Here is an 18,054-nt window from a genome sequence, read left to right on the forward strand (position 1 = left end):
TTTCTTGAGATATTGACCTATGCTCTCTATTTCCCACAGATTTTCTGCTTCCTCCCTCCCTTCTCTCCACAGATCTCTGAGGTAATAGTTCTCTCGGGTGATGAACAGGGCCAGGCTACCTGCTGCCTTGACTGGGACCTCGATGCCTTTGAACAGCCCCATGTTCCTCACTCTCCACAGGGCGTCTTTCCCACTGTTCACCACGGCCCAGATCCTGTCAAACACGTCAGGAGGAAGTTTGACAGGAGAGATGCCGTATATGACGAAAGCAGCAGTCAGGGTAAATTGGGGCGAGAGAGCTTGCAACCAATCTTCAAACTGTGCCCAGAAGGCCTTAGCAAAAAAGCAGGACCACAGGAGATGGGTCACATTCTCCTCCTCGCCGCAGCCCACACTAACGCAGCGAGGGCTGGGGGTGAGGCCCCTACGGTACAAGAAAGTTCGTACCGGTAAGCACTGGTGGACGACACTCCAGGCTAAATCTCTGTGAATGTTGCACAGAAACTTAGAGGATGTGTGTTTCCACACCTTCCTTGTTTGGGCTGATGTTAAAATGCCCACAGGGGTCTGCCTATTGTTCTGGGGTGCAACGAAATCTTCCAGTTTTTGGACGCTGACATCTCGGAGGGGAATATGGCCAATTGGGTGAGATCTTAGAAAACTTTTAACTGTCCCATAAATTGCAGGGCATGTGTCAGAGAGTGGGACATCCAGCTTGGGTCTGACACCCCACACTCTGAACACCTCCCTACCTATCCAGAGCCTGGAAAAATAAGTCCAGGTACGCGCTGCAGGTGCTGTTGCAAAGCCTCTCAGCACAGAGGCCAGGAAAATGCACAGCAGCTTCGTAGCAATATCTGGGACAGACTTCCCCCCTGAGGGTAGCGGCCTGTACATTATTTCCCTTCTGAGTCTTTCCTGCTTCCCACCCCATAGAAATTGAAACATCAATCTCCTCAGCACCGCCGCAACACGGTGTGGGATTGGGAAGGTAGAAGCCAGAAAATTCAAGACAGGCAAGAGCTCAGCTTTGATGACCAGCACCTTTCCTGTCATGGTGTCATGGTGTCATTGTGCTGCAGGGCTCCGCACTGACGCTGGCCCCTCTGTCGAGGATGACGGGCGATGGGTTTAAGGCTCAAGGGATTCTGTGAGACCCGGGCACAGTACCCTCTGGGGTGGGAGACGTGGGAACGGACAGACTCCAGGCTGGCACGACAGAGCCTCTCCTACAGCAGCACGCCTCCCGGCTGCAGTAGGTCAGTGACGCCGTCTCCAACCTGCCAGATTAATTCGGAGCTGTTAGCGATTCATTTAACGCCCAGCTACGTCTCCCAGAGGGCTGTTCGATGGGAAGTATTTCTTTCTTTCTCTGCTGAAGCTCACATGCCGTTTGTACGGCTGGGCATTCTTCTGCAGAGAGCAGCCATGCTTGTCCCCCCCCCACCACCGGGATTTGAACCCACAACCTTGCAGCATCCTACGCTCTCCACACGGTCGCCCTTCAGGCGTGCATTGCACCACACAGCTCGGCTGACCTAATCTGAAATGGGCGAAAGGTGCTTTCTGTTAGATAAAGCGAGAGGACTCGGGTGTCTGAGCGCGCTGTGCTGGTCGTTCTAATTCTGTACCGACTGCTGGGAAGGGGAGCCTGCAATTTCAAAAGCCGGAATGATCCACGACAGGCAGATAACCCCGAGATACTCTCCCGCGGACTTTACCCACGCACGCGGCTGCTGTCGGACGAGCCACACCGGGATGCGTGCGAGCCTCTCGGGGGGTCTGCCCCCCCCCCCATGGTGAAGAACGTCTCTCTGTCGCGCAGGAAAAAAAAACAAATCTCGCCTTTTTCTTGGCCATTACCCCCAAATCAAGACAAAGGACCCTTTCCCGTTACTTTTATTAGACCTCCGCGAATTCCAGAATAATAAATCGTCGTGGAAACGCCTCTCTCAATCCTAAAGTGTGACACCTCAACTTCCGCTCTCGCAGACACTCGCAGCCCCTCAGACGGCTTCGTGACGTCACCCCTTTGTTCCGACATAATTGCTGCGCCGCGCGAGAAACCGGAGCCTCGCGACCGCGGTGAAATTACCTGAAGACAGCTCATGACATCTCTAGGCTCCTCGTTGACTACGTGTGAAAAGAAGATAGTCTTTTCAATAAAGGCGTTTTGTTTAGGAGGAGGGGTGGGGAGGGTAAGAAAGACAGCGTGTTGGCAAGGAGAATGCCAATTTTAAAGATCTCTAAAATCTGTGAAACGGGTGAGGGTGTGGGCCCTGTCATTCTGGAGATGGATTTATATATTTTTAATAAAAATGGTTATTCTAGACACTCTAGTCTCGCCCCCTCCCCGACCCGCCAACCCAGGGCTAATCTCTGCATTGACGGGAATTATTTACAGTAGCTGTCTGGCAACACGCCCAGCGGCTCGGCACAGTGTATCCGAATTTACCCCCCCCCCCCGCCCCCCGGGAAAACAGCCGAGTGCTGGCCTCCGGGAATGGGTATCAGAACAAAACGCACGCTGACACTCGGTTTTCAGTGAGCCCGACAAATTAATAACTCTTAACGGGGGTCCTTTGAAAACGCCGACTCGCGGCAGAGCAGATGTTTCGCTGTGGTGGTAGAGGTTATTGTTCCGTGGGGAGGTGTTTTGGACACGCGTGCCAGGGTCTGTGTACAGGTGTGTTCGGGGCAGCGCGAGTCTGGGCTGCCTTCCAGGAACCCAGCTCAAACATTAATGCTGAACACCCAGGAGAAAATTACCCATCAACAGTGCGCGAGTTGGAACTGGATCAGGAGCCCCGGACTAACTCTCTGTCGACTGTGTTTTCATCTGGGAGTTCAAAGGCCGATCCCACGAGCTGTCGCCTGAGTCAGCAAACCTCTCCAGTCATCCGCGCTGCGGTTAACCCCTTACTGGCGCTAACTGTGGTCTCGTATGAGAACCGCTCGCGGGAGTGGGGCCATAGACAGCATCTTCAGTGTGATCTTTTACGATTTCACTCCTATCGATTATTGCACGCGGATGGATTAATGTTCGTATGTCTTTACATGGGCCGGCCCTGAATCCCAACGGACTGATATTTTGCAGGCAACAAACCGGTTTAATTTCAATTCGGCGCTAACCCCGGTCTCGTCCGTGGGTTATGGATTCATCTCATTTCAGTCCCGACCAATAGGCTGCGCATCGCTGTCGGCGGCCTTCTGTGGTTTAACTCAAGTTCTCGGGCGCTCATTGTCGTATGACCTCACGACTCGTCCATCATAGCGAAAGTTTTGCCTTTCAGGGAACATCCTGCCGTGGCTTCGGGAAGTGCGCTCTGCTGCGCGCGTCATGGCGCAGGAGCCCGGACTGCTGCAATTTCCCAGCAGGGTCCGAGTCGCGGCCTGACTCACGGCCACGCTGCCTGACGTGTCTCCGGGCATCGGACGTGCTTCTGCTCAGGAGCTGTAACCGAGAGCGAGGAGTTTCACTCTGACCAGAATTTCCCATACGGACAGCTGTAATTTCATGTAAGAATGAGATTATGATGCCATATCACATGCGTAATGAAAGAGAGTGTCTATTATCCCCGAAGGGCAACTTGTTTTACAGCAGCGGTGTTGGTGTACGGACGGACAGAAAGAAAAAGGGAAGAAATAATACTATACAGAGAATGAATCAGTTGAGTCCAGCAGGAACAGCGCGATTAAAAATGTCGTTTCGGAAGAGGCTGTTACTTCAGGTGAACCCTAACCGCGCTGCGCCTTCATCCTCTTCGCACTGCCTCTGACACCTGGCTCCCACTGTCCCTAAATATACTGTCCTAAAGGGTCCTAAAAGCGAAAGCCCGTCTCCTGCGCTGTGAGCAGGTGAGAGTGTGCTCTCGCTCTCAGGGGCGGGTACAGGTAGGATGGATGACGTGAGAGGTTCCTGAAGTTTTTAAGCGCGACACGGCTCCCGCCCCAGCCCTGCCGCCCAGTCCCTCCAGCTGTTCGCTGGCCCCGCCCCCTCTCGAGGCCCCGCCCACCGAGAGGGGGGACGGGCTCCTCATCTGCGTTCTGATTGGACACACCTTCCAAACGTCCCCCGCCCCCCCCGGGCTAGGTCCCGCTGCCGCGTGTCTGGCGGCACCTTGTGATGGGTAGGCCTGATGAATAATGTGGAAGGGGGCGTGATCTAGTACCGGCGTGCCGGTGAAATATAAATAGTAGCTGCAGCCGAAGTGGGGGGACAGGAATTCTGTTTTGAACAGCTTCCCAAGTTTTCTGACATCCGCCCAAGAAGATGCTACAGGCTCTGAAAGGGACTGCTCGGAGCGCCTCTCCGGTGGTGAGGTGGCTGGAAAGCGTGTGGGAGAGCAGGGTGTCCCTGCCGAGGCAGGATCGGGCGCTCAAGACCCTCCAAGAGATGCCGGGACCCTCCGGCTTCAGCTTCGCGTGGGACCTCTTCGCCAGGGGGGGTCTGTCCCGGCTGCACGAGCTGCAGGTGAGAGCCGTTCGCTCACAGACACAGTCACGGACACCTAACCCGATGACACTCGACGAGTTCGTGTTTAACGTCTGTCCAATGTATGTTGTTATTTGGGTTTTTCTTTTGCAGTTTTTTATAGTGATGCCAGAAAAACAAATTTGCACTCTTTTGAACGGACAGTAGCTAATATGATATATCTATGTGTTACCTGTTGGCTGGGCTGGGGTGATGTTGTGTTACAAAATATGAATTCTACATTAAAAATAATTTGAGAGACATGCGCGCACGATTTCAGACATCTGGGCTGTTTTATTGTAAGCGATACTGAATAAGTTAAGAGGGATTTCCCAAAACAGCAGGAAAAAAAAAACATACTGGTTTTCAGAATCCAGATCTGAAAGGTTACAGCCAGAATCCACCAGACAAACAAACCTTCTCAACAGCAGCGGTAATCTGCTGTTCAGAGGAATCAATACCGCTGTCCACCACACAAGCCGTGGCCTTGAGACTGACCCTCCGCAGCGCTCCTGTGCAGGGGGGTGGGCTCTGGCACTCCTGCCGTAAGAGGCTGAGAACATACGGACCCCTCTCCTCCGCAGGTGCTGGCAGCCACGGTCCACCAGAGAAGTGTTTTTGGTGAATGTGCAATAGAACACGAATCTCTGAGAGCTAAGTTATATGTCATAGTTGTTTGCATCTTAGTGAAGTCATAGATAATATCATACAGGATGGCCCAGAAACCATTACTACCTTCTGCTGCAGATTGGCTGGTTGTTAGACAGTCGGTGTTGGATTATTTTGCCAGTTTGTCAGACAGTCAGTATTGGATTATAATGCCTGTTTGTACCAGAGTCTGTAATGGATTGCAATGCCTGGTTGTCAGACAGTCAGTATTAGTCAATAATGCCTAGTTGTCAGACAGTCGGTATTGAATTACAATGCCATGTTGTCAGATAGTCGGTACTAGTCAATAATGCGTAGTTGTCAGACAGTCGGTATTGGATTATAATGCCTGGTTGTCAGCTGGTAGTCGGTATTAGGCAATAATGCCTGGTTGTCAGACGATCAGTATTGGTTTATAATGCCCGGTTGTAAGACAATTGATATTAGTCAATAATGTGTAGTTGTCAGACAGTTGGTATTGGATGCAATGCCTGGTTGTCAGTCGGTAGTCTGTGTTAGTCAATAATTCCTGGTTATCAGACAGTCAGTATTGGCTTATAATGCCTGGTTGTCAGACAGTCTGTACTGGATGGCAAAGCCTGGTTGTCAAACAGGCGGTATTGGATTATAAAGGGAAACCTGGCTGCTGTGCACTGGGATGGAGGTGTTGAGGTGTGCCAGGTGTCTGCAGCCCTGTTCACATGGGGGTTAGTTTATGACAGGGATAAAAAACTCAATTCTGCACCTTCATGTCATTGAAGTTTTTAACAGTCGTGATAAAGATGATTTTTAAGTCCTTTCCTAGTACCAGCATAATGATTTAGAATTTGTCTCTATGTGCTTTACATTGCAATTCCTGTGAATTCAATGCACTTTTCTACAACAGCAGCATTTCACCTGGGCTTCAGTGTGTGACATGGTTGAGGTGGATAATTAAATGATTCTATTTCATTACCTCTTTACTTTCACACAGTATCCATCACCAAAGCAAGAGGTAATGCCAGTTCTTAATTACAGGCTTAGTAGGGCTTGTAGAAAAACTTATTTGACTCTTGTAAAGTGTGGTATGTGTAATTACAACTGAATAAAGGAGGCTGTGTGCGTAGTGTGTGTGTGTGCGGGGTGTGAGAGGCTGTGTGCGTAGTGTGTGTGTGTGTGCGGGGTGTGAGAGGCTGTGTGCGTAGTGTGTGTGTGTGCGGGGTGTGAGAGGCTGTGTGTGCAGTGTGAGTGTGTGCAGGGTAAGAGAGGCTGTGTGTGCAGTGTGAGTGTGTGCAGGGTGTGAGAGGCTGTGTGCGTAGTGTGAGTGTGTGCAGGATGGGAGAGGCTGTGTGCGTAGTGTGAGTGTGTGCAGGGTAAGAGAGGCTGTGTGCATAGTGTGAGTGTGAGCAGGGTGCATGTGCATTGTGTGTGCGCAGGGTGTGAGTGGCTGTGTGTGCAGTGTGAGTGTGTGCAGTGTGATTGTGTGCAGGATAAGAGAGGCTGTGTGCGTAGTGTGAGTGTGTGCAGGATGTGAGGGGCTGTGTGAGTGTGTGCAGGGTAAGAGAGGCTGTGTGCATAGTGTGAGTGTGAGCAGGGTGCATGTGCATTGTGTGTGCGCAGGGAGTGAGAAGCTGTGTGCACAGTGTGAGTGTGTGCACAGTGTGAGTGTGTGCGCTGTGTGAGTGTGTGCTGTGTGGGAGAGGCTGTGTGCACAGTGTGAGTGTGAGCAGGGTGCATGTGCAGTGTGAGTGTGAACAGGGTGTGAGAGGCTGTACAGTATGTGCAGTGTGAGTGTGAGCAGGGTGCATTTGCAGTATAAGTGTGTGCAGGCTGCATGTGCAGTGTGAGTTTGTGCAGGATGTGAGAGGCTGTGTGCGCAGTGTGAGCATGCACAGGGTGTGTGTGAGAGGCCGTGTGTGCAGGACTGGCAGTTCAGCTTCATGACATCATGATTTGTGACAATGACATCAGCAGCCTACACACCTCACATCCGCATGATGATGTAATATACTGTCATCCACTGTAACAGCCACCTGGTGTGTATACAGACAATAAATACACATATTTACATTACATGCTGCGATTTGATAATTGTAACCTTTTCGAGGTCGCCTGTGATAAAGGCGTCACCCAAGCGAATAAATGGTTAAAACAGGTCAGGGTGAGTCATGCTGTGGTGATGCTCCTGGGCTGCGTACCAGATCCCACCTGCTGCCAAGGGACAGGCCACCCCCTGGGCACGTGCCAGCCGAGTGTCAGCCCAGTGGAGAGGAGGACTGAGGAATCTTGCCGAGTCCAGCAGCTTTCACTGTGTCTGTGATCCAGCTTATCCCTAATTATTAGTTATCCTTAATTATTGCCAGTGTACTCTGCCCAGAGCTTTGAAGGTCCACAAAGCGCTTGTGTGTCGATCCAGTCAGTCCCAGCAGTCGCTCCTGCTGCTGGATGGAGTGTCCTGTCCTGCTTCAGGGTGCAGGTTGTCAGCCAGATGGAGTGTTTGTTGTTCAGAGCTGAGTGACCGCGCGCGCTCTGCAGCGTGGGCTGCCGGACAGTTGTTTGTCTTCCTCAGTTTGTGTTTTTTGGAGGGCTGATCAGTAACTCCTCTGGCTGCAGGTGGAAGGCCGCGCTCGCTACGGTCCCGTGTGGAAGGCCAGTTTCGGGCCGATCCTGACGGTCCACGTGGCCGAGCCCGCGCTGATCGAACAGGTCCTGCGGCAGGAGGGGCAGCACCCGATCCGGTCCGACCTCTCTTCCTGGAAGGACTACAGACAGCTGCGCGGACACGCCTACGGACTGCTGACTGCGTGAGTCCGACCCCCCCACTCACTTGCTCGCCCCCTGCTCACTCTCTCAGATTCTGTCCTCTGCTCTCCTGAGCGCCGGCAGGAAATAATTAATAATAAGGTACAATAATAATAATATTATTATATGTATCTTATTAATAATAAGATACAATAAAGTATCTATCTAGGAACAAGTAATAGGTTTATTCCATGCTGATAAAAAGAAGAAAGAAAACACAACGTTTCGGCCGTGGAGCCTTCTTCAGCATGGAATAAACCTATTACTTGTTCCTTTGCAGCCTACGCATGCTGACGCAGCTACCCACCTGATCGATCTATCTATCTTATTAAGATACATAGCAGTTTTAATCCTAAAGGACTCCAAAGTCTTTTATACGTAGGACTGGACCCACCTATTCCAATGCAGAATTGCAGCTGTGCCAGAGTGCACTGGAGTGAGATTCAGCCAAACCAAACAGCCCTGGGATCTTTACTGGCTGAACGGTCAGGGCCTCAGTTTAAACCCACAGCCCAGTGTCCTTTGTGGTTTGGAAACTTTGGTCCAGGGAGAAGAGCACCCCCTACTGGTACCCCAACACCACTAACAGTAGCAACCTGGGTTGCACTGGGATGGGAGTGTGAGCAGGGTGCATGTGCAGTGTGAGTGTGAACAGGGTGTGAGAGGCTGTATGTGCAGTGTGAGTGTGAGCAGGGTGCATGTGCAGTATGAGTGTGTCCAGGGTGCATGTGCAGTGTGAGTTTGTGCAGGATGTGAGAGGCTGTGTGCGCAGTGTGAGCATGCACAGGGTGTGTGTGAGAGGCCGTGTGTGCAGGACTGGCAGTTCAGCTTCATGACATCATGATTCGTGACAATGACATCAGCAGCCTACACACCTCACATCCGCATGATGATGTAATATACTGTCATCCACTGTAACAGCCACCTGGTGTGTATACAGACAATAAATACACATATTTACATTACATGCTGCGTCTCCCATCCCAGTGCTGACCAGGACCAGCCCTGTTGAGCTTCTGATGACGAGATCAGGCTACTGGGTGGCAATGCTGCTGTCCCAATCTGATTACGCCAGCGCCTCTGCCTTTCCTGTCCGTTACAGTAATCTGCCTTCAGAAAATAGGTGATTTCCTCTGATTCTGGGTAGGATTTTCACAACAGCAGCGGAGAAGGAAGAGAAAGTCATGATGGCGAAGAGGGAACGAGATGAGTAAGAGAGAGCAGGGTGGTGACTCAGCAGAGCCACTCTCTGCCTGGGGGGGTTGGCCAAGCAGTGCACAGGACGTGAGTCAGGACTGCGGTGGCGGAGCCGCTCCGCGGAGCCTACGTCACTCAGTCTTTTCCTCACGCGTGGTGTTTGACACGGCCGAGGCCTGGTGGGGGGGTGAGGGGAGGTCAAGCCGCAGGAAGTGAAGGCGCAGGAAGGCGGTAAACCCGTCGGGTGCCGGGATGCACTCTGGGCCATTCTCTCGTAGTTGTGTTGGTACTGAAGAGCATCAGAGCGACATGCTTGTTTTAGTTGCTCAGTAGCACATCGACTGCCGAACCCCCAGCTGTGTCCGCAAGGATCCCAAAGAATGGGTTTCAGCAGCACAGCTGGGTTGTACTTTTAGGCAGTTTTCGCCTCCAAACGCACCTGTTCCCCTTTTCCCTTTCCTGAGTAGCCCGTTAACCAATAACATGCCCCGTCTTCCACAGCCACAGGCAAGGGGGACCTCTCAGTCTCCTAACACCAGCTCCTTCACTCCTGGGAAGAGGGCTAATTGGTCCCATTCAAACGCTTAATTAGTTTAGTTATGCTCCTGAGGACTAAAAACCAGAGGCACATGGGGGACTGGAGCTCAGACTCCCTGGCAGCTGCTTTTACATTCTGCTCACTTTGACCCCTGACCCCTGACCCTCTGTCCGTCTGCCCGCACAGGGAGGGGGAGGAGTGGCAGGCGATCCGCAGCCTGCTGGGCAAGCACATGCTGCGCCCGCGCGCGGTGGAGGCGTACGGCGACACGCTGAACGGCGTGGTGACGGACCTCATCGCCAAGCTGCAGTTCAGCCGCCGGCAGAACGCCCAGGGCGTCGTCAAGGATGTCGCCAGCGAGTTCTACCGCTTCGGGCTAGAGGGTGAGCACCGGTATAAAATGGGGCACCACGTGGTAGGGGGTGTGAAGAGCTACACTTTTTTTAAAAGGGAACAGTATCTTCCGAGAGCTGTGAGCAAGGGGGGGTGCATCTTTTACTGGGCCTGCATCATGTGACTAAAGAGGGAGGCCTGGCACAGCACAGTCAAGTGTCAGTGCTGCTGAGGATCGCAAAGCACATGGAAATAGTCCACCACAAAGCCCACCAGCACTGAAAGTGTGCGAGAGACGTTCTCCTGCTCTACAGGCCTGCTTGGCACTGGCTCCTTCAGCCCCGCCAGAGGCTCCTGCCCTGCAGATCCCCCTCAGTAGGGGTCACAGGCACGAGGAGTGTCTGTAGTGCAGGGTTCAGAGAGGGGTGCGTCCTGACCTGCCCCCTCCGGCTGCACTGAGAACTGATCCCACCCCGTTCCCAGAGCTCCAGTCCCAGCTGATCCCGAATTATTTCAGCCGGCCGAGTAAGTCACTGCTGGCCCATTAGACAAGCCGTCCTGCCCGGCCCCACCCTGCCGGAATGTGCCGATGGCTCAGGAGCTGACGTTCCTCCGCAGGCATCTCCTCGGTGCTGTTCGAGTCGCGGATCGGCTGCCTGGAGCCCCAGGTTCCCCCGGAGACGGAGCGCTTCATCCAGGCCATCAACACCATGTTCGTCATGACGCTGCTCACCATGGCGATGCCACGCTGGCTGCACCGCCTCTTCCCCAAGCCCTGGCGCACCTTCTGCCAGTGCTGGGACTACATGTTTGAATTCGGTGAGTAGAGATGGCCAGGCCCGGGCCCGGTCCAGTCTTGGCGCACGTGGCTGCTCGTGGCGCAGGTACTGATGCCCACCCCCTCTCTCTCTATCTCTCTCTCAGCGAAGGGGCACATTGACCAGCGGCTGGCGGAGGAGGCGGCCCGCGTGGCGCGGGGCGAGACTCTGGAGGGCCGATACCTGACCTACTACCTGTCCCAGCAGGGCATCCCCATGAAGCAGGTGTACGGCAACGTGACCGAGCTGCTGCTGGCCGGAGTGGACACGGTGAGCACTGCCCACCCCTCCTGGGGCACCAGAGCGCCCTTCCAGAACACCTGGAATAGTACCCCATCCCAGAGGTCAGAGTGTCCAGTACTGTCCAGAACTCCTGAATTAACACCCCTATCCCAGAGGTCAGAGTGTCCAGTACTGTCCAGAACTCCTGAATTAACACCCCTATCCCAGAGGTCAGAGTGTCCAGTACTGTCCAGAACTCCTGAATTAACACCCCTATCCCAGAGGTCAGAGTGTCTAATACTGTCCAGAACACCTGGAATAATAGCCCTATCCCAGAGGTCAGAGTGTCCAGTACTGTCCAGAACACCTGGAATAATACCCCTATCCCAGAGGTCAGAGTGTCCAGTACTGTCCAGAGAAACTGGATTAACACCCCAGAGGACTGAGTGTCCAGTACTGTCCAGAGAAACTGGATTAACACCCCAGAGGACTGAGTGTCCAGTACTGTCCAGAGAAACTGGATTAACCTCCCCATGTCTCTGTGGCCTCAGATCTCAAGCACGCTGTCCTGGGCTCTGTACGAGCTGTCTCGTCACCCCGAGGTGCAGAGTGCTCTGAGGAGGGAGGTGGAGGGGGTCCTGGGTGGCCGGGAGGTGCCAGGGGCTGTGGACGTGGCCCGGATGCCTCTGATGAAAGCCGTGGTGAAGGAGGTACTCAGGTGAGGCACTGACCTGCGCCTTTCTCTCTCTGTCCGAGTCTCGTTCCCTCGTTCTCTCTCTCCGAGTCTCGTTCCATCGGCTCCCTCGTTCTCTCTCTCTCTCCAAGTCTCATTCCCTCATTCTCTCTCTTGTTCTATCAATTTCAATTCAAGTCAAGGTGCTTTATTAGCATGACCGATGGGTACAATCAGTGTTGCAAATAAAAATAATAAAATTAACATGAAACAAAACAAAAATAAAAGTAAACTGAAATCTACAGACATATTACAGGCATTTACAACAAAGACATATCATCAAATATTGACATATACTGTAAACAGATGGAGCATTATTGGGAGACAGACTCACTGTTCCTCAGGCTGTGACAGGAGATCACATACTGGGCTGTCAGTTCAACTGAGTTCCCTCCTCCCTCTCCCAGTAGGATTGGGAGCTGTTCTGACTCTGGCAGGTGTGGGAACTCTGGGATTAGATTTCTGAATTTAAGGGAGAATGTTTGTCTAATCCCAGAGTATCTGTCACAGTGCAGTAGGATGTGCACCTCTGTCTCTGTTTCTCCCTGCTGGCAGTGGGAGCACAGCCTGTCCTCTCTGGGCAGCCAACTCTCTCTCTGAGTCTCGTTCCCTCGTTCTCTCTGCCGCTGCCCCGTTCACACCCCCTCTCGGTTCCAGGCTGTACCCAGTGATTCCTGCCAACGCCAGGGTCATCGCAGACCGAGACATCCAGGTGGGAGGATACCTCATCCCGAAGAAGGTGAGCAGCCGATCCCTCCCTTCCCCCAGTGTGCAAGCAGACCTTGCAGCCTTGAACAGTGAAGACCAATGAGGGAATGCGATATAAATAATATTAAGTAATATTTACCTTATAATTCTCCTTTAGAAATGGCTTCTCAAAGCGCTTCAAACACAAAGTCAAAATCCTCAAAGGCATCAACAAAGTCAAAGCCAGTAGACTTCTTCAGCACGGACAGTGAGAGTCCAGCTGGAGGGCACAAGTAGAAACTACAGGGAATGTCCTTTTGTACCTGCAAACAGGAGGCACCCCTTTACACAAAGAGTGGTGGGAGTGTGGAACAATCTTCCGGCCATGTTGCTGGAGCTGATATGGCTTCTTTAAAGAAACTTCAGGATAAGATCCTGGGTTCGGTTAACTACCAAACAGGCCAGACGGGCCGGATGGTTCCTCTCGTGGGCCGGATCCTGTGTTCCTGAGTGTTAGGATGACTTCCGTGCGGTGTGACAGTGCCTCTCTTGCAGTGTGTGTGAGCGGCTCTCTCTCTGACGAGACCCCTGATGACCTTTCCTCTCTCCCCCCCCCCAGACCCTCATCACTCTGTGCCACTTCGCCACATCGCGCGACCCGCGGTTCTTCTCCAGCCCGGCCCGGTTCTGGCCCGAGCGCTGGCTGAGCCGCGAGGAGGGTCACCACCCCTACGCGTCCGTCCCCTTCGGCGTGGGCAAGCGCAGCTGCATCGGGCGCCGCATCGCGGAGCTGGAGCTGTACCTGGCGCTGGCACGGGTGAGAGTCAGTCCTGCGCCGCCCTGCAGGGGGCGCTACTGAGCTGGCCAGGGACCAGGGCTCTCTTACTGTGTAATAGGTCCAGGTTGCATCTGCAAGGGGTTATTTTGTTAAAATTACTAAGAAAATAGTGCTTAAGAGGTAATCGCCTTAAATAGTAACTATACACAGACTACAGTGATCATTGTAACTGCTGACTTTTTAAAGTTGCTTTTCCCCAAGCTCCTTACTAAGCCTCACCAGTGGTGACAGGTCTCGCTTCTCCTCTCCCCTCCCCTCAGATTCTGACCCGGTTCGAGGTGAAGCCTGACCCAGAGGGCGGTGAGGTCCGGCCCATGACCAGAACCCTGCTTGTGCCACAGAGCCACATCAGCCTGCAGTTCATCGAGAGATGAGGGCGCCGGGGTTAAGGGCCGCGGCAGAGCCGAGGAAGACCCAGGATTCCCCACCTGAACTGGGGGGCAGGACGGAACCCGAGCCCCAGGATCTGAGGGCCCCACGAGGACGGGGCTCACCTGAGGGGTCAGAGTGCAATAGGGCCTGACTGCTAGACAGGAGCTGACCGCCTGACTACCTGACCACTAGGCAGAAGCTGACCGCCTGACCACTAGGCACCAGCTGAGAACTTGACTACATGACCGCTAGGCAGGAGCTGACCACCTGACCAATAGACAGGAGCTGACCACCTGACAACTAGGTGTGAGCTGACCCCTGCCCGCCAGACAAGCTGACAGGAGCTGACCACCTGACCACCTGACCTTTAGGCAGGAGCTGACCATCTGCCTACTAGACAGGAGCTGCACTTCAGGTCTCGGACAGCAGAGCTGAGGTCCCTGAGCTCCCTCGCTGTCGATCCAGGGCCAAAACCGCGGGCGTGACTTTTTTTCACCACTGAGCCTCGCTTGTAATAAAGAATTTCAGGGCGATGGCCCAGAAAGCTCTGCGCTGAGTGCGAATCTACCAACGCTCTGTGGCGTTAGTGGCGGTCAGGCACGTGGGGCGCTGTTTGTTGAAGGTGGTGGCCCAGTCTCTCTGCCGACTCTGCTGCTGTGGGGGCCTCAGCACTAGTCCTGCCTGTAATCACAGAGGAAACTGGAGCTCGACTTGCTTGACTTTTAACACATGAAGAGCAGAGGGTTGGACAGAGGTCCTGGAGAGACAGCGGCGCCTGTCAGGCTGCAGCAGACTTGAACTTGCGGTCCCCAGTCCTGCTGCTGGGGACCCCACCTTCTCATGTGGTTTGCGTTCAACTTGAGCTTCCTTTTTTAATTAAGAAAAAAAAAACCTTTTGCTTAATTAAAGCTTCTTTGTTGATGTCAGAAATGAGACCGATGGAGCTGTGTGTGTACCTACTGTATATGAGATTCAACAAGTACCTTAAAATGTGCAATTTTCAAGGAGCTGTAATCTAATTAAGAAGCGACTGAGCACAATTAAGGGTTTTGGAGTTTCCATTCAAACTCTTTACGTGTAAAAACTACAGCTGCTGCGATTTGATGCTGCTTATCTATGTTATCAGACCAAGTGACCTCAGTATGTACAACTAGGACAGATGATTTTATTTTGTTACATATACATTTTTTCTTAATGTGAGACTTTGTCCGTTTGTTCTCTTGATACTAGCAATAAGACAATATTAATTAAAATATACAGTTCTTTATTTATTATACCTCATTGTTTTTGGCAGAGCCACAGTACTCACTTTAGTGTAATACTGGAAACGGGGGCTTTTTAAAGTCCTGCGCAGTTTGACAGCGTCCCTCTGGCCTGTGGTCACCTGATACCTGCTGGGGTCAAGGCTGTTTTGTCTGAAACACATGGCTGAGATCCTGATGTCAGTGACCTGCTTGAAACCAAGTGTAACAACAATGGTGAATATGTTCCTCTGTGGAGCCTCAGCCTTGCATCCCTGATTTCTTCCGGCTTGTCGGCCGGCCGCCTGTCCCGGGGGTCAGTGGGATGCGGGTCCAGGAGGCGGCTCTGCACGAGCCAGCAGCAGGTCTGACCCGGAGAGGGAACTGCGCTGTCATCACTCTGGTCTCCCCACGTGCCAGGACCTGAGCTGGCCAGCCCAGCCCCACCCTGCCAGCCACCAACTGAGAGCCCTTCAGTGCTGAGTCAGCTGTTCAGACTCTCTCACTGGCCCAGTCACACACGCTCCCCTGACTCCACACAGACACACACACACACACACACACACACACACACACACACACGCTGCCCTGACTCCACACACACTGACCTGATTCCCCCCACATACTGTACACGCACACTGACCTGACTCCCCCCCCACACACTGCTCTGACTCCACACACACACACACACACTGACCTGACTCCCCCTACACACACACACACTGCCCTGATTCCACACACACACCATCTGACTCCACACACACACACCACACTGACTCCACACACACACACCATCTGACTCCACACACACACACCACACTGACTCCACACACACACAAAACACTGACTCCACACACACACGCTATACTGACTCCACACACACACCACACTGACTCCACACACACCATACTGACTCCACACACACACACACACACACACACACACACACACACAGCTTTCATCACTGGAGACACAGTCTGAGTGTGGAGTGCTGTGCAACTGTAGCACAGGATTAAATGAGCATGATGCTCCCTGTGCTTTTCTGTTGCCACCTAGTAAGAGAGAAGGGCAGCACTGCCAGCTGGGGTAGAGGGCAGGGTGGACAGCATGCCTCAGAGCTTGGCACCGGTACCTGTTTACTGTACCCTGCCAGCCTGCGCTCTGAAAACAAGTCCACGCTGGGACCAAGGTCTGCCCGCGAAGCCGCGTGCCAGAAATTATGTAAAGTCAGAGGTATGAGCTGAAGGTGGGTGAAGTCTGCACTGCTCCGGCGAAAAGGTCCGTGAACTGTCTAGTTCTTGAACATGAAGGCTCTGATGTGAGTGAGCACAGCCTTCCAGCTACCAGTGGGATTCGGCCCATAATTCCTCACTGGATCACTCCCAGGAGTCTCTGCTGCAGGCTCCCGCAACCTGTAAGTGTTGTGTAGATGTCGGAGCGCAGTGGCGTGTGGCATTGAGCAGCTCTTGGAAAGTTCCCTTAACTACTAGAAAGGAGGGCATCCCAGTTCAGACGCCCCTGGAGTCTCTGGTTAATATTAACGCAGAGCTGTTCTGAGCCAGAGAGCATGATGCCAGACGGATCTGCAGGGTTGGACATGAAAGTCCATCAATGTAAGTTCACTGTGCTTTCAATACAGGGCCCAGATCCACGCTGTGGTGCTCCTGTGTGGCTGAAGCAGGAAAGTTGGGCCAACAGCGTGCAGGTCGACAGCGCAGAGCCAGAGCTGGACAATGCAGGTGCCGGATTGGGCCAAGTGATTACTCATGACCTCCCAGGTGATAGCCCACCTGATCAGCTGATCAGATACAAATGGGACAAGACTGTTTGGCCCTCGTAGCCCGTTTGATAGTTAGTTAATTGGCCCCAAAATCCACCCATTTCTCGAAAAAAACAGTCAGAGTGTCATCTTCATAAACATCGCTGAGTAGCTTGTTCCACACTCCCACAGCCCTTCACATAAAGACGTGTCTCCTGCTTTAAATGTTCAATGCTCTTCCCCCTTTGCACTTTTCTAAACGCACTTGTGCACTTTCCACTTGTGTCCTCAGGTTTGAGGATGGTCAGTGCCCTTGAGGACTGCGAAAACTTGAACCGCCTCCTCTTGCAATCTTCTCTGTTCAAGACTAAAAAGGTTCAGCTCCTTCAGCCTGTGTACCTGGTTGCTCTTCTCTGCACGGACTCCAGAGCCGCAGTGTCTTGTCTAGCGTGTGGTGACCAGCGCCGTACACAGCACTCGAAATCAGCCCTCGATAGTGTGTTATACATCTCTCTAAATCCTACACTTCAGCACTGTCTGTCCTGACGTGGGTTTGCCTTTTTAAATGCTGCCCCACGCTGTCCAGAAGACGTAATCGACGGGTCAAGAAGACCCCTCTGTCTTTTTCATCAGGCTCAGAGGCTCCTGGTGAGAAAGAATGTTGCAGGCAGCGGAAGCAGTGGCCGGCTGGTCCTGTTCACCTGTACGAATGTGTTTGACACGGGAGTATTGTTGGTTTTGAGCACTGCAGCTGTGTAGACCCAGGCCTGACCCCGCCTGGCCCAGGCTGGCCTCGCTGGGTGCTGTTTTCCTCAGGGACCAGGGCAGGGAGCGGCGTGCTGTTCTGTGTACAGCCTTGGCCCCGGGTCCACGCGGCAGGGGGAGGCGAAGGCGGAGGGGTCTGGCCCGGGATCGAGGCCAAGTGGAACAGGGCGGTCCAGCGTCCAGCGGTCGCTGCGGGGCGTGTCACGGCCGCCGAGCTGGAGCCGGGCCAGCGCGTCCCGTGCTGAGTCAGCAGAGCTGGCCGACCCCCCCCCCCCTTCCCCGCGCTGCCCCCCTGTCCAGCCGAGCCCCGCTACCCAGAATCCCGGTCCCAAGTCCCGCTCCGGGCAGGACAGGGCTGTTCCAGGAAACTCCCCCGGACCAGCTCCCCCTTCCAGGACTCCACCAGCCTGCACATGGCACGCGCGGGGTCAGAGTTCACTCCTGCAGGACCCCTGGGGCCCTCAGAGCCCGACTGGACCCTGAGCTAGCTGGTGGACTGACCTCTGTCCAGCCCTAAAAGCACAACATGTGAAACGATACAGCACACGCTCACCTGAGCCGATACCTAGCCTAGATACCCCTACCTATAACGTAAGAGAGCAGCTTTAACTGGAAATGAGAGGGAGTCCAACTGGGAGGAGGTCATTT

At 53.4% G+C, this 18,054-nt stretch overlaps 1 protein-coding gene across 1 annotated transcript; it reads left to right on the forward strand.

The window, feature by feature from the left end:
- Positions 1-4,049: 4,049 nt before the first annotated feature.
- On the forward strand, positions 4,050-14,872 carry cyp27b1 (cytochrome P450 family 27 subfamily B member 1). Its single transcript, XM_088912418.1, has 9 exons — positions 4,050-4,474; positions 7,715-7,905; positions 9,825-10,021; positions 10,590-10,790; positions 10,896-11,059; positions 11,563-11,729; positions 12,402-12,483; positions 13,051-13,248; positions 13,530-14,872. The coding sequence occupies exons 1-9, from the start codon at positions 4,274-4,276 to the stop codon at positions 13,641-13,643; spliced, it is 1,515 nt and encodes a 504-aa protein (XP_088768544.1). The 5' UTR covers positions 4,050-4,273; the 3' UTR covers positions 13,644-14,872.
- Positions 14,873-18,054: the final 3,182 nt, after the last annotated feature.

The sequence above is a fragment of the Atractosteus spatula genome, chromosome 1 (assembly GCF_055471065.1).
Source record: "Atractosteus spatula isolate fAtrSpa1 chromosome 1, fAtrSpa1.hap1, whole genome shotgun sequence".
NCBI lineage: Eukaryota > Metazoa > Chordata > Actinopteri > Semionotiformes > Lepisosteidae > Atractosteus > Atractosteus spatula.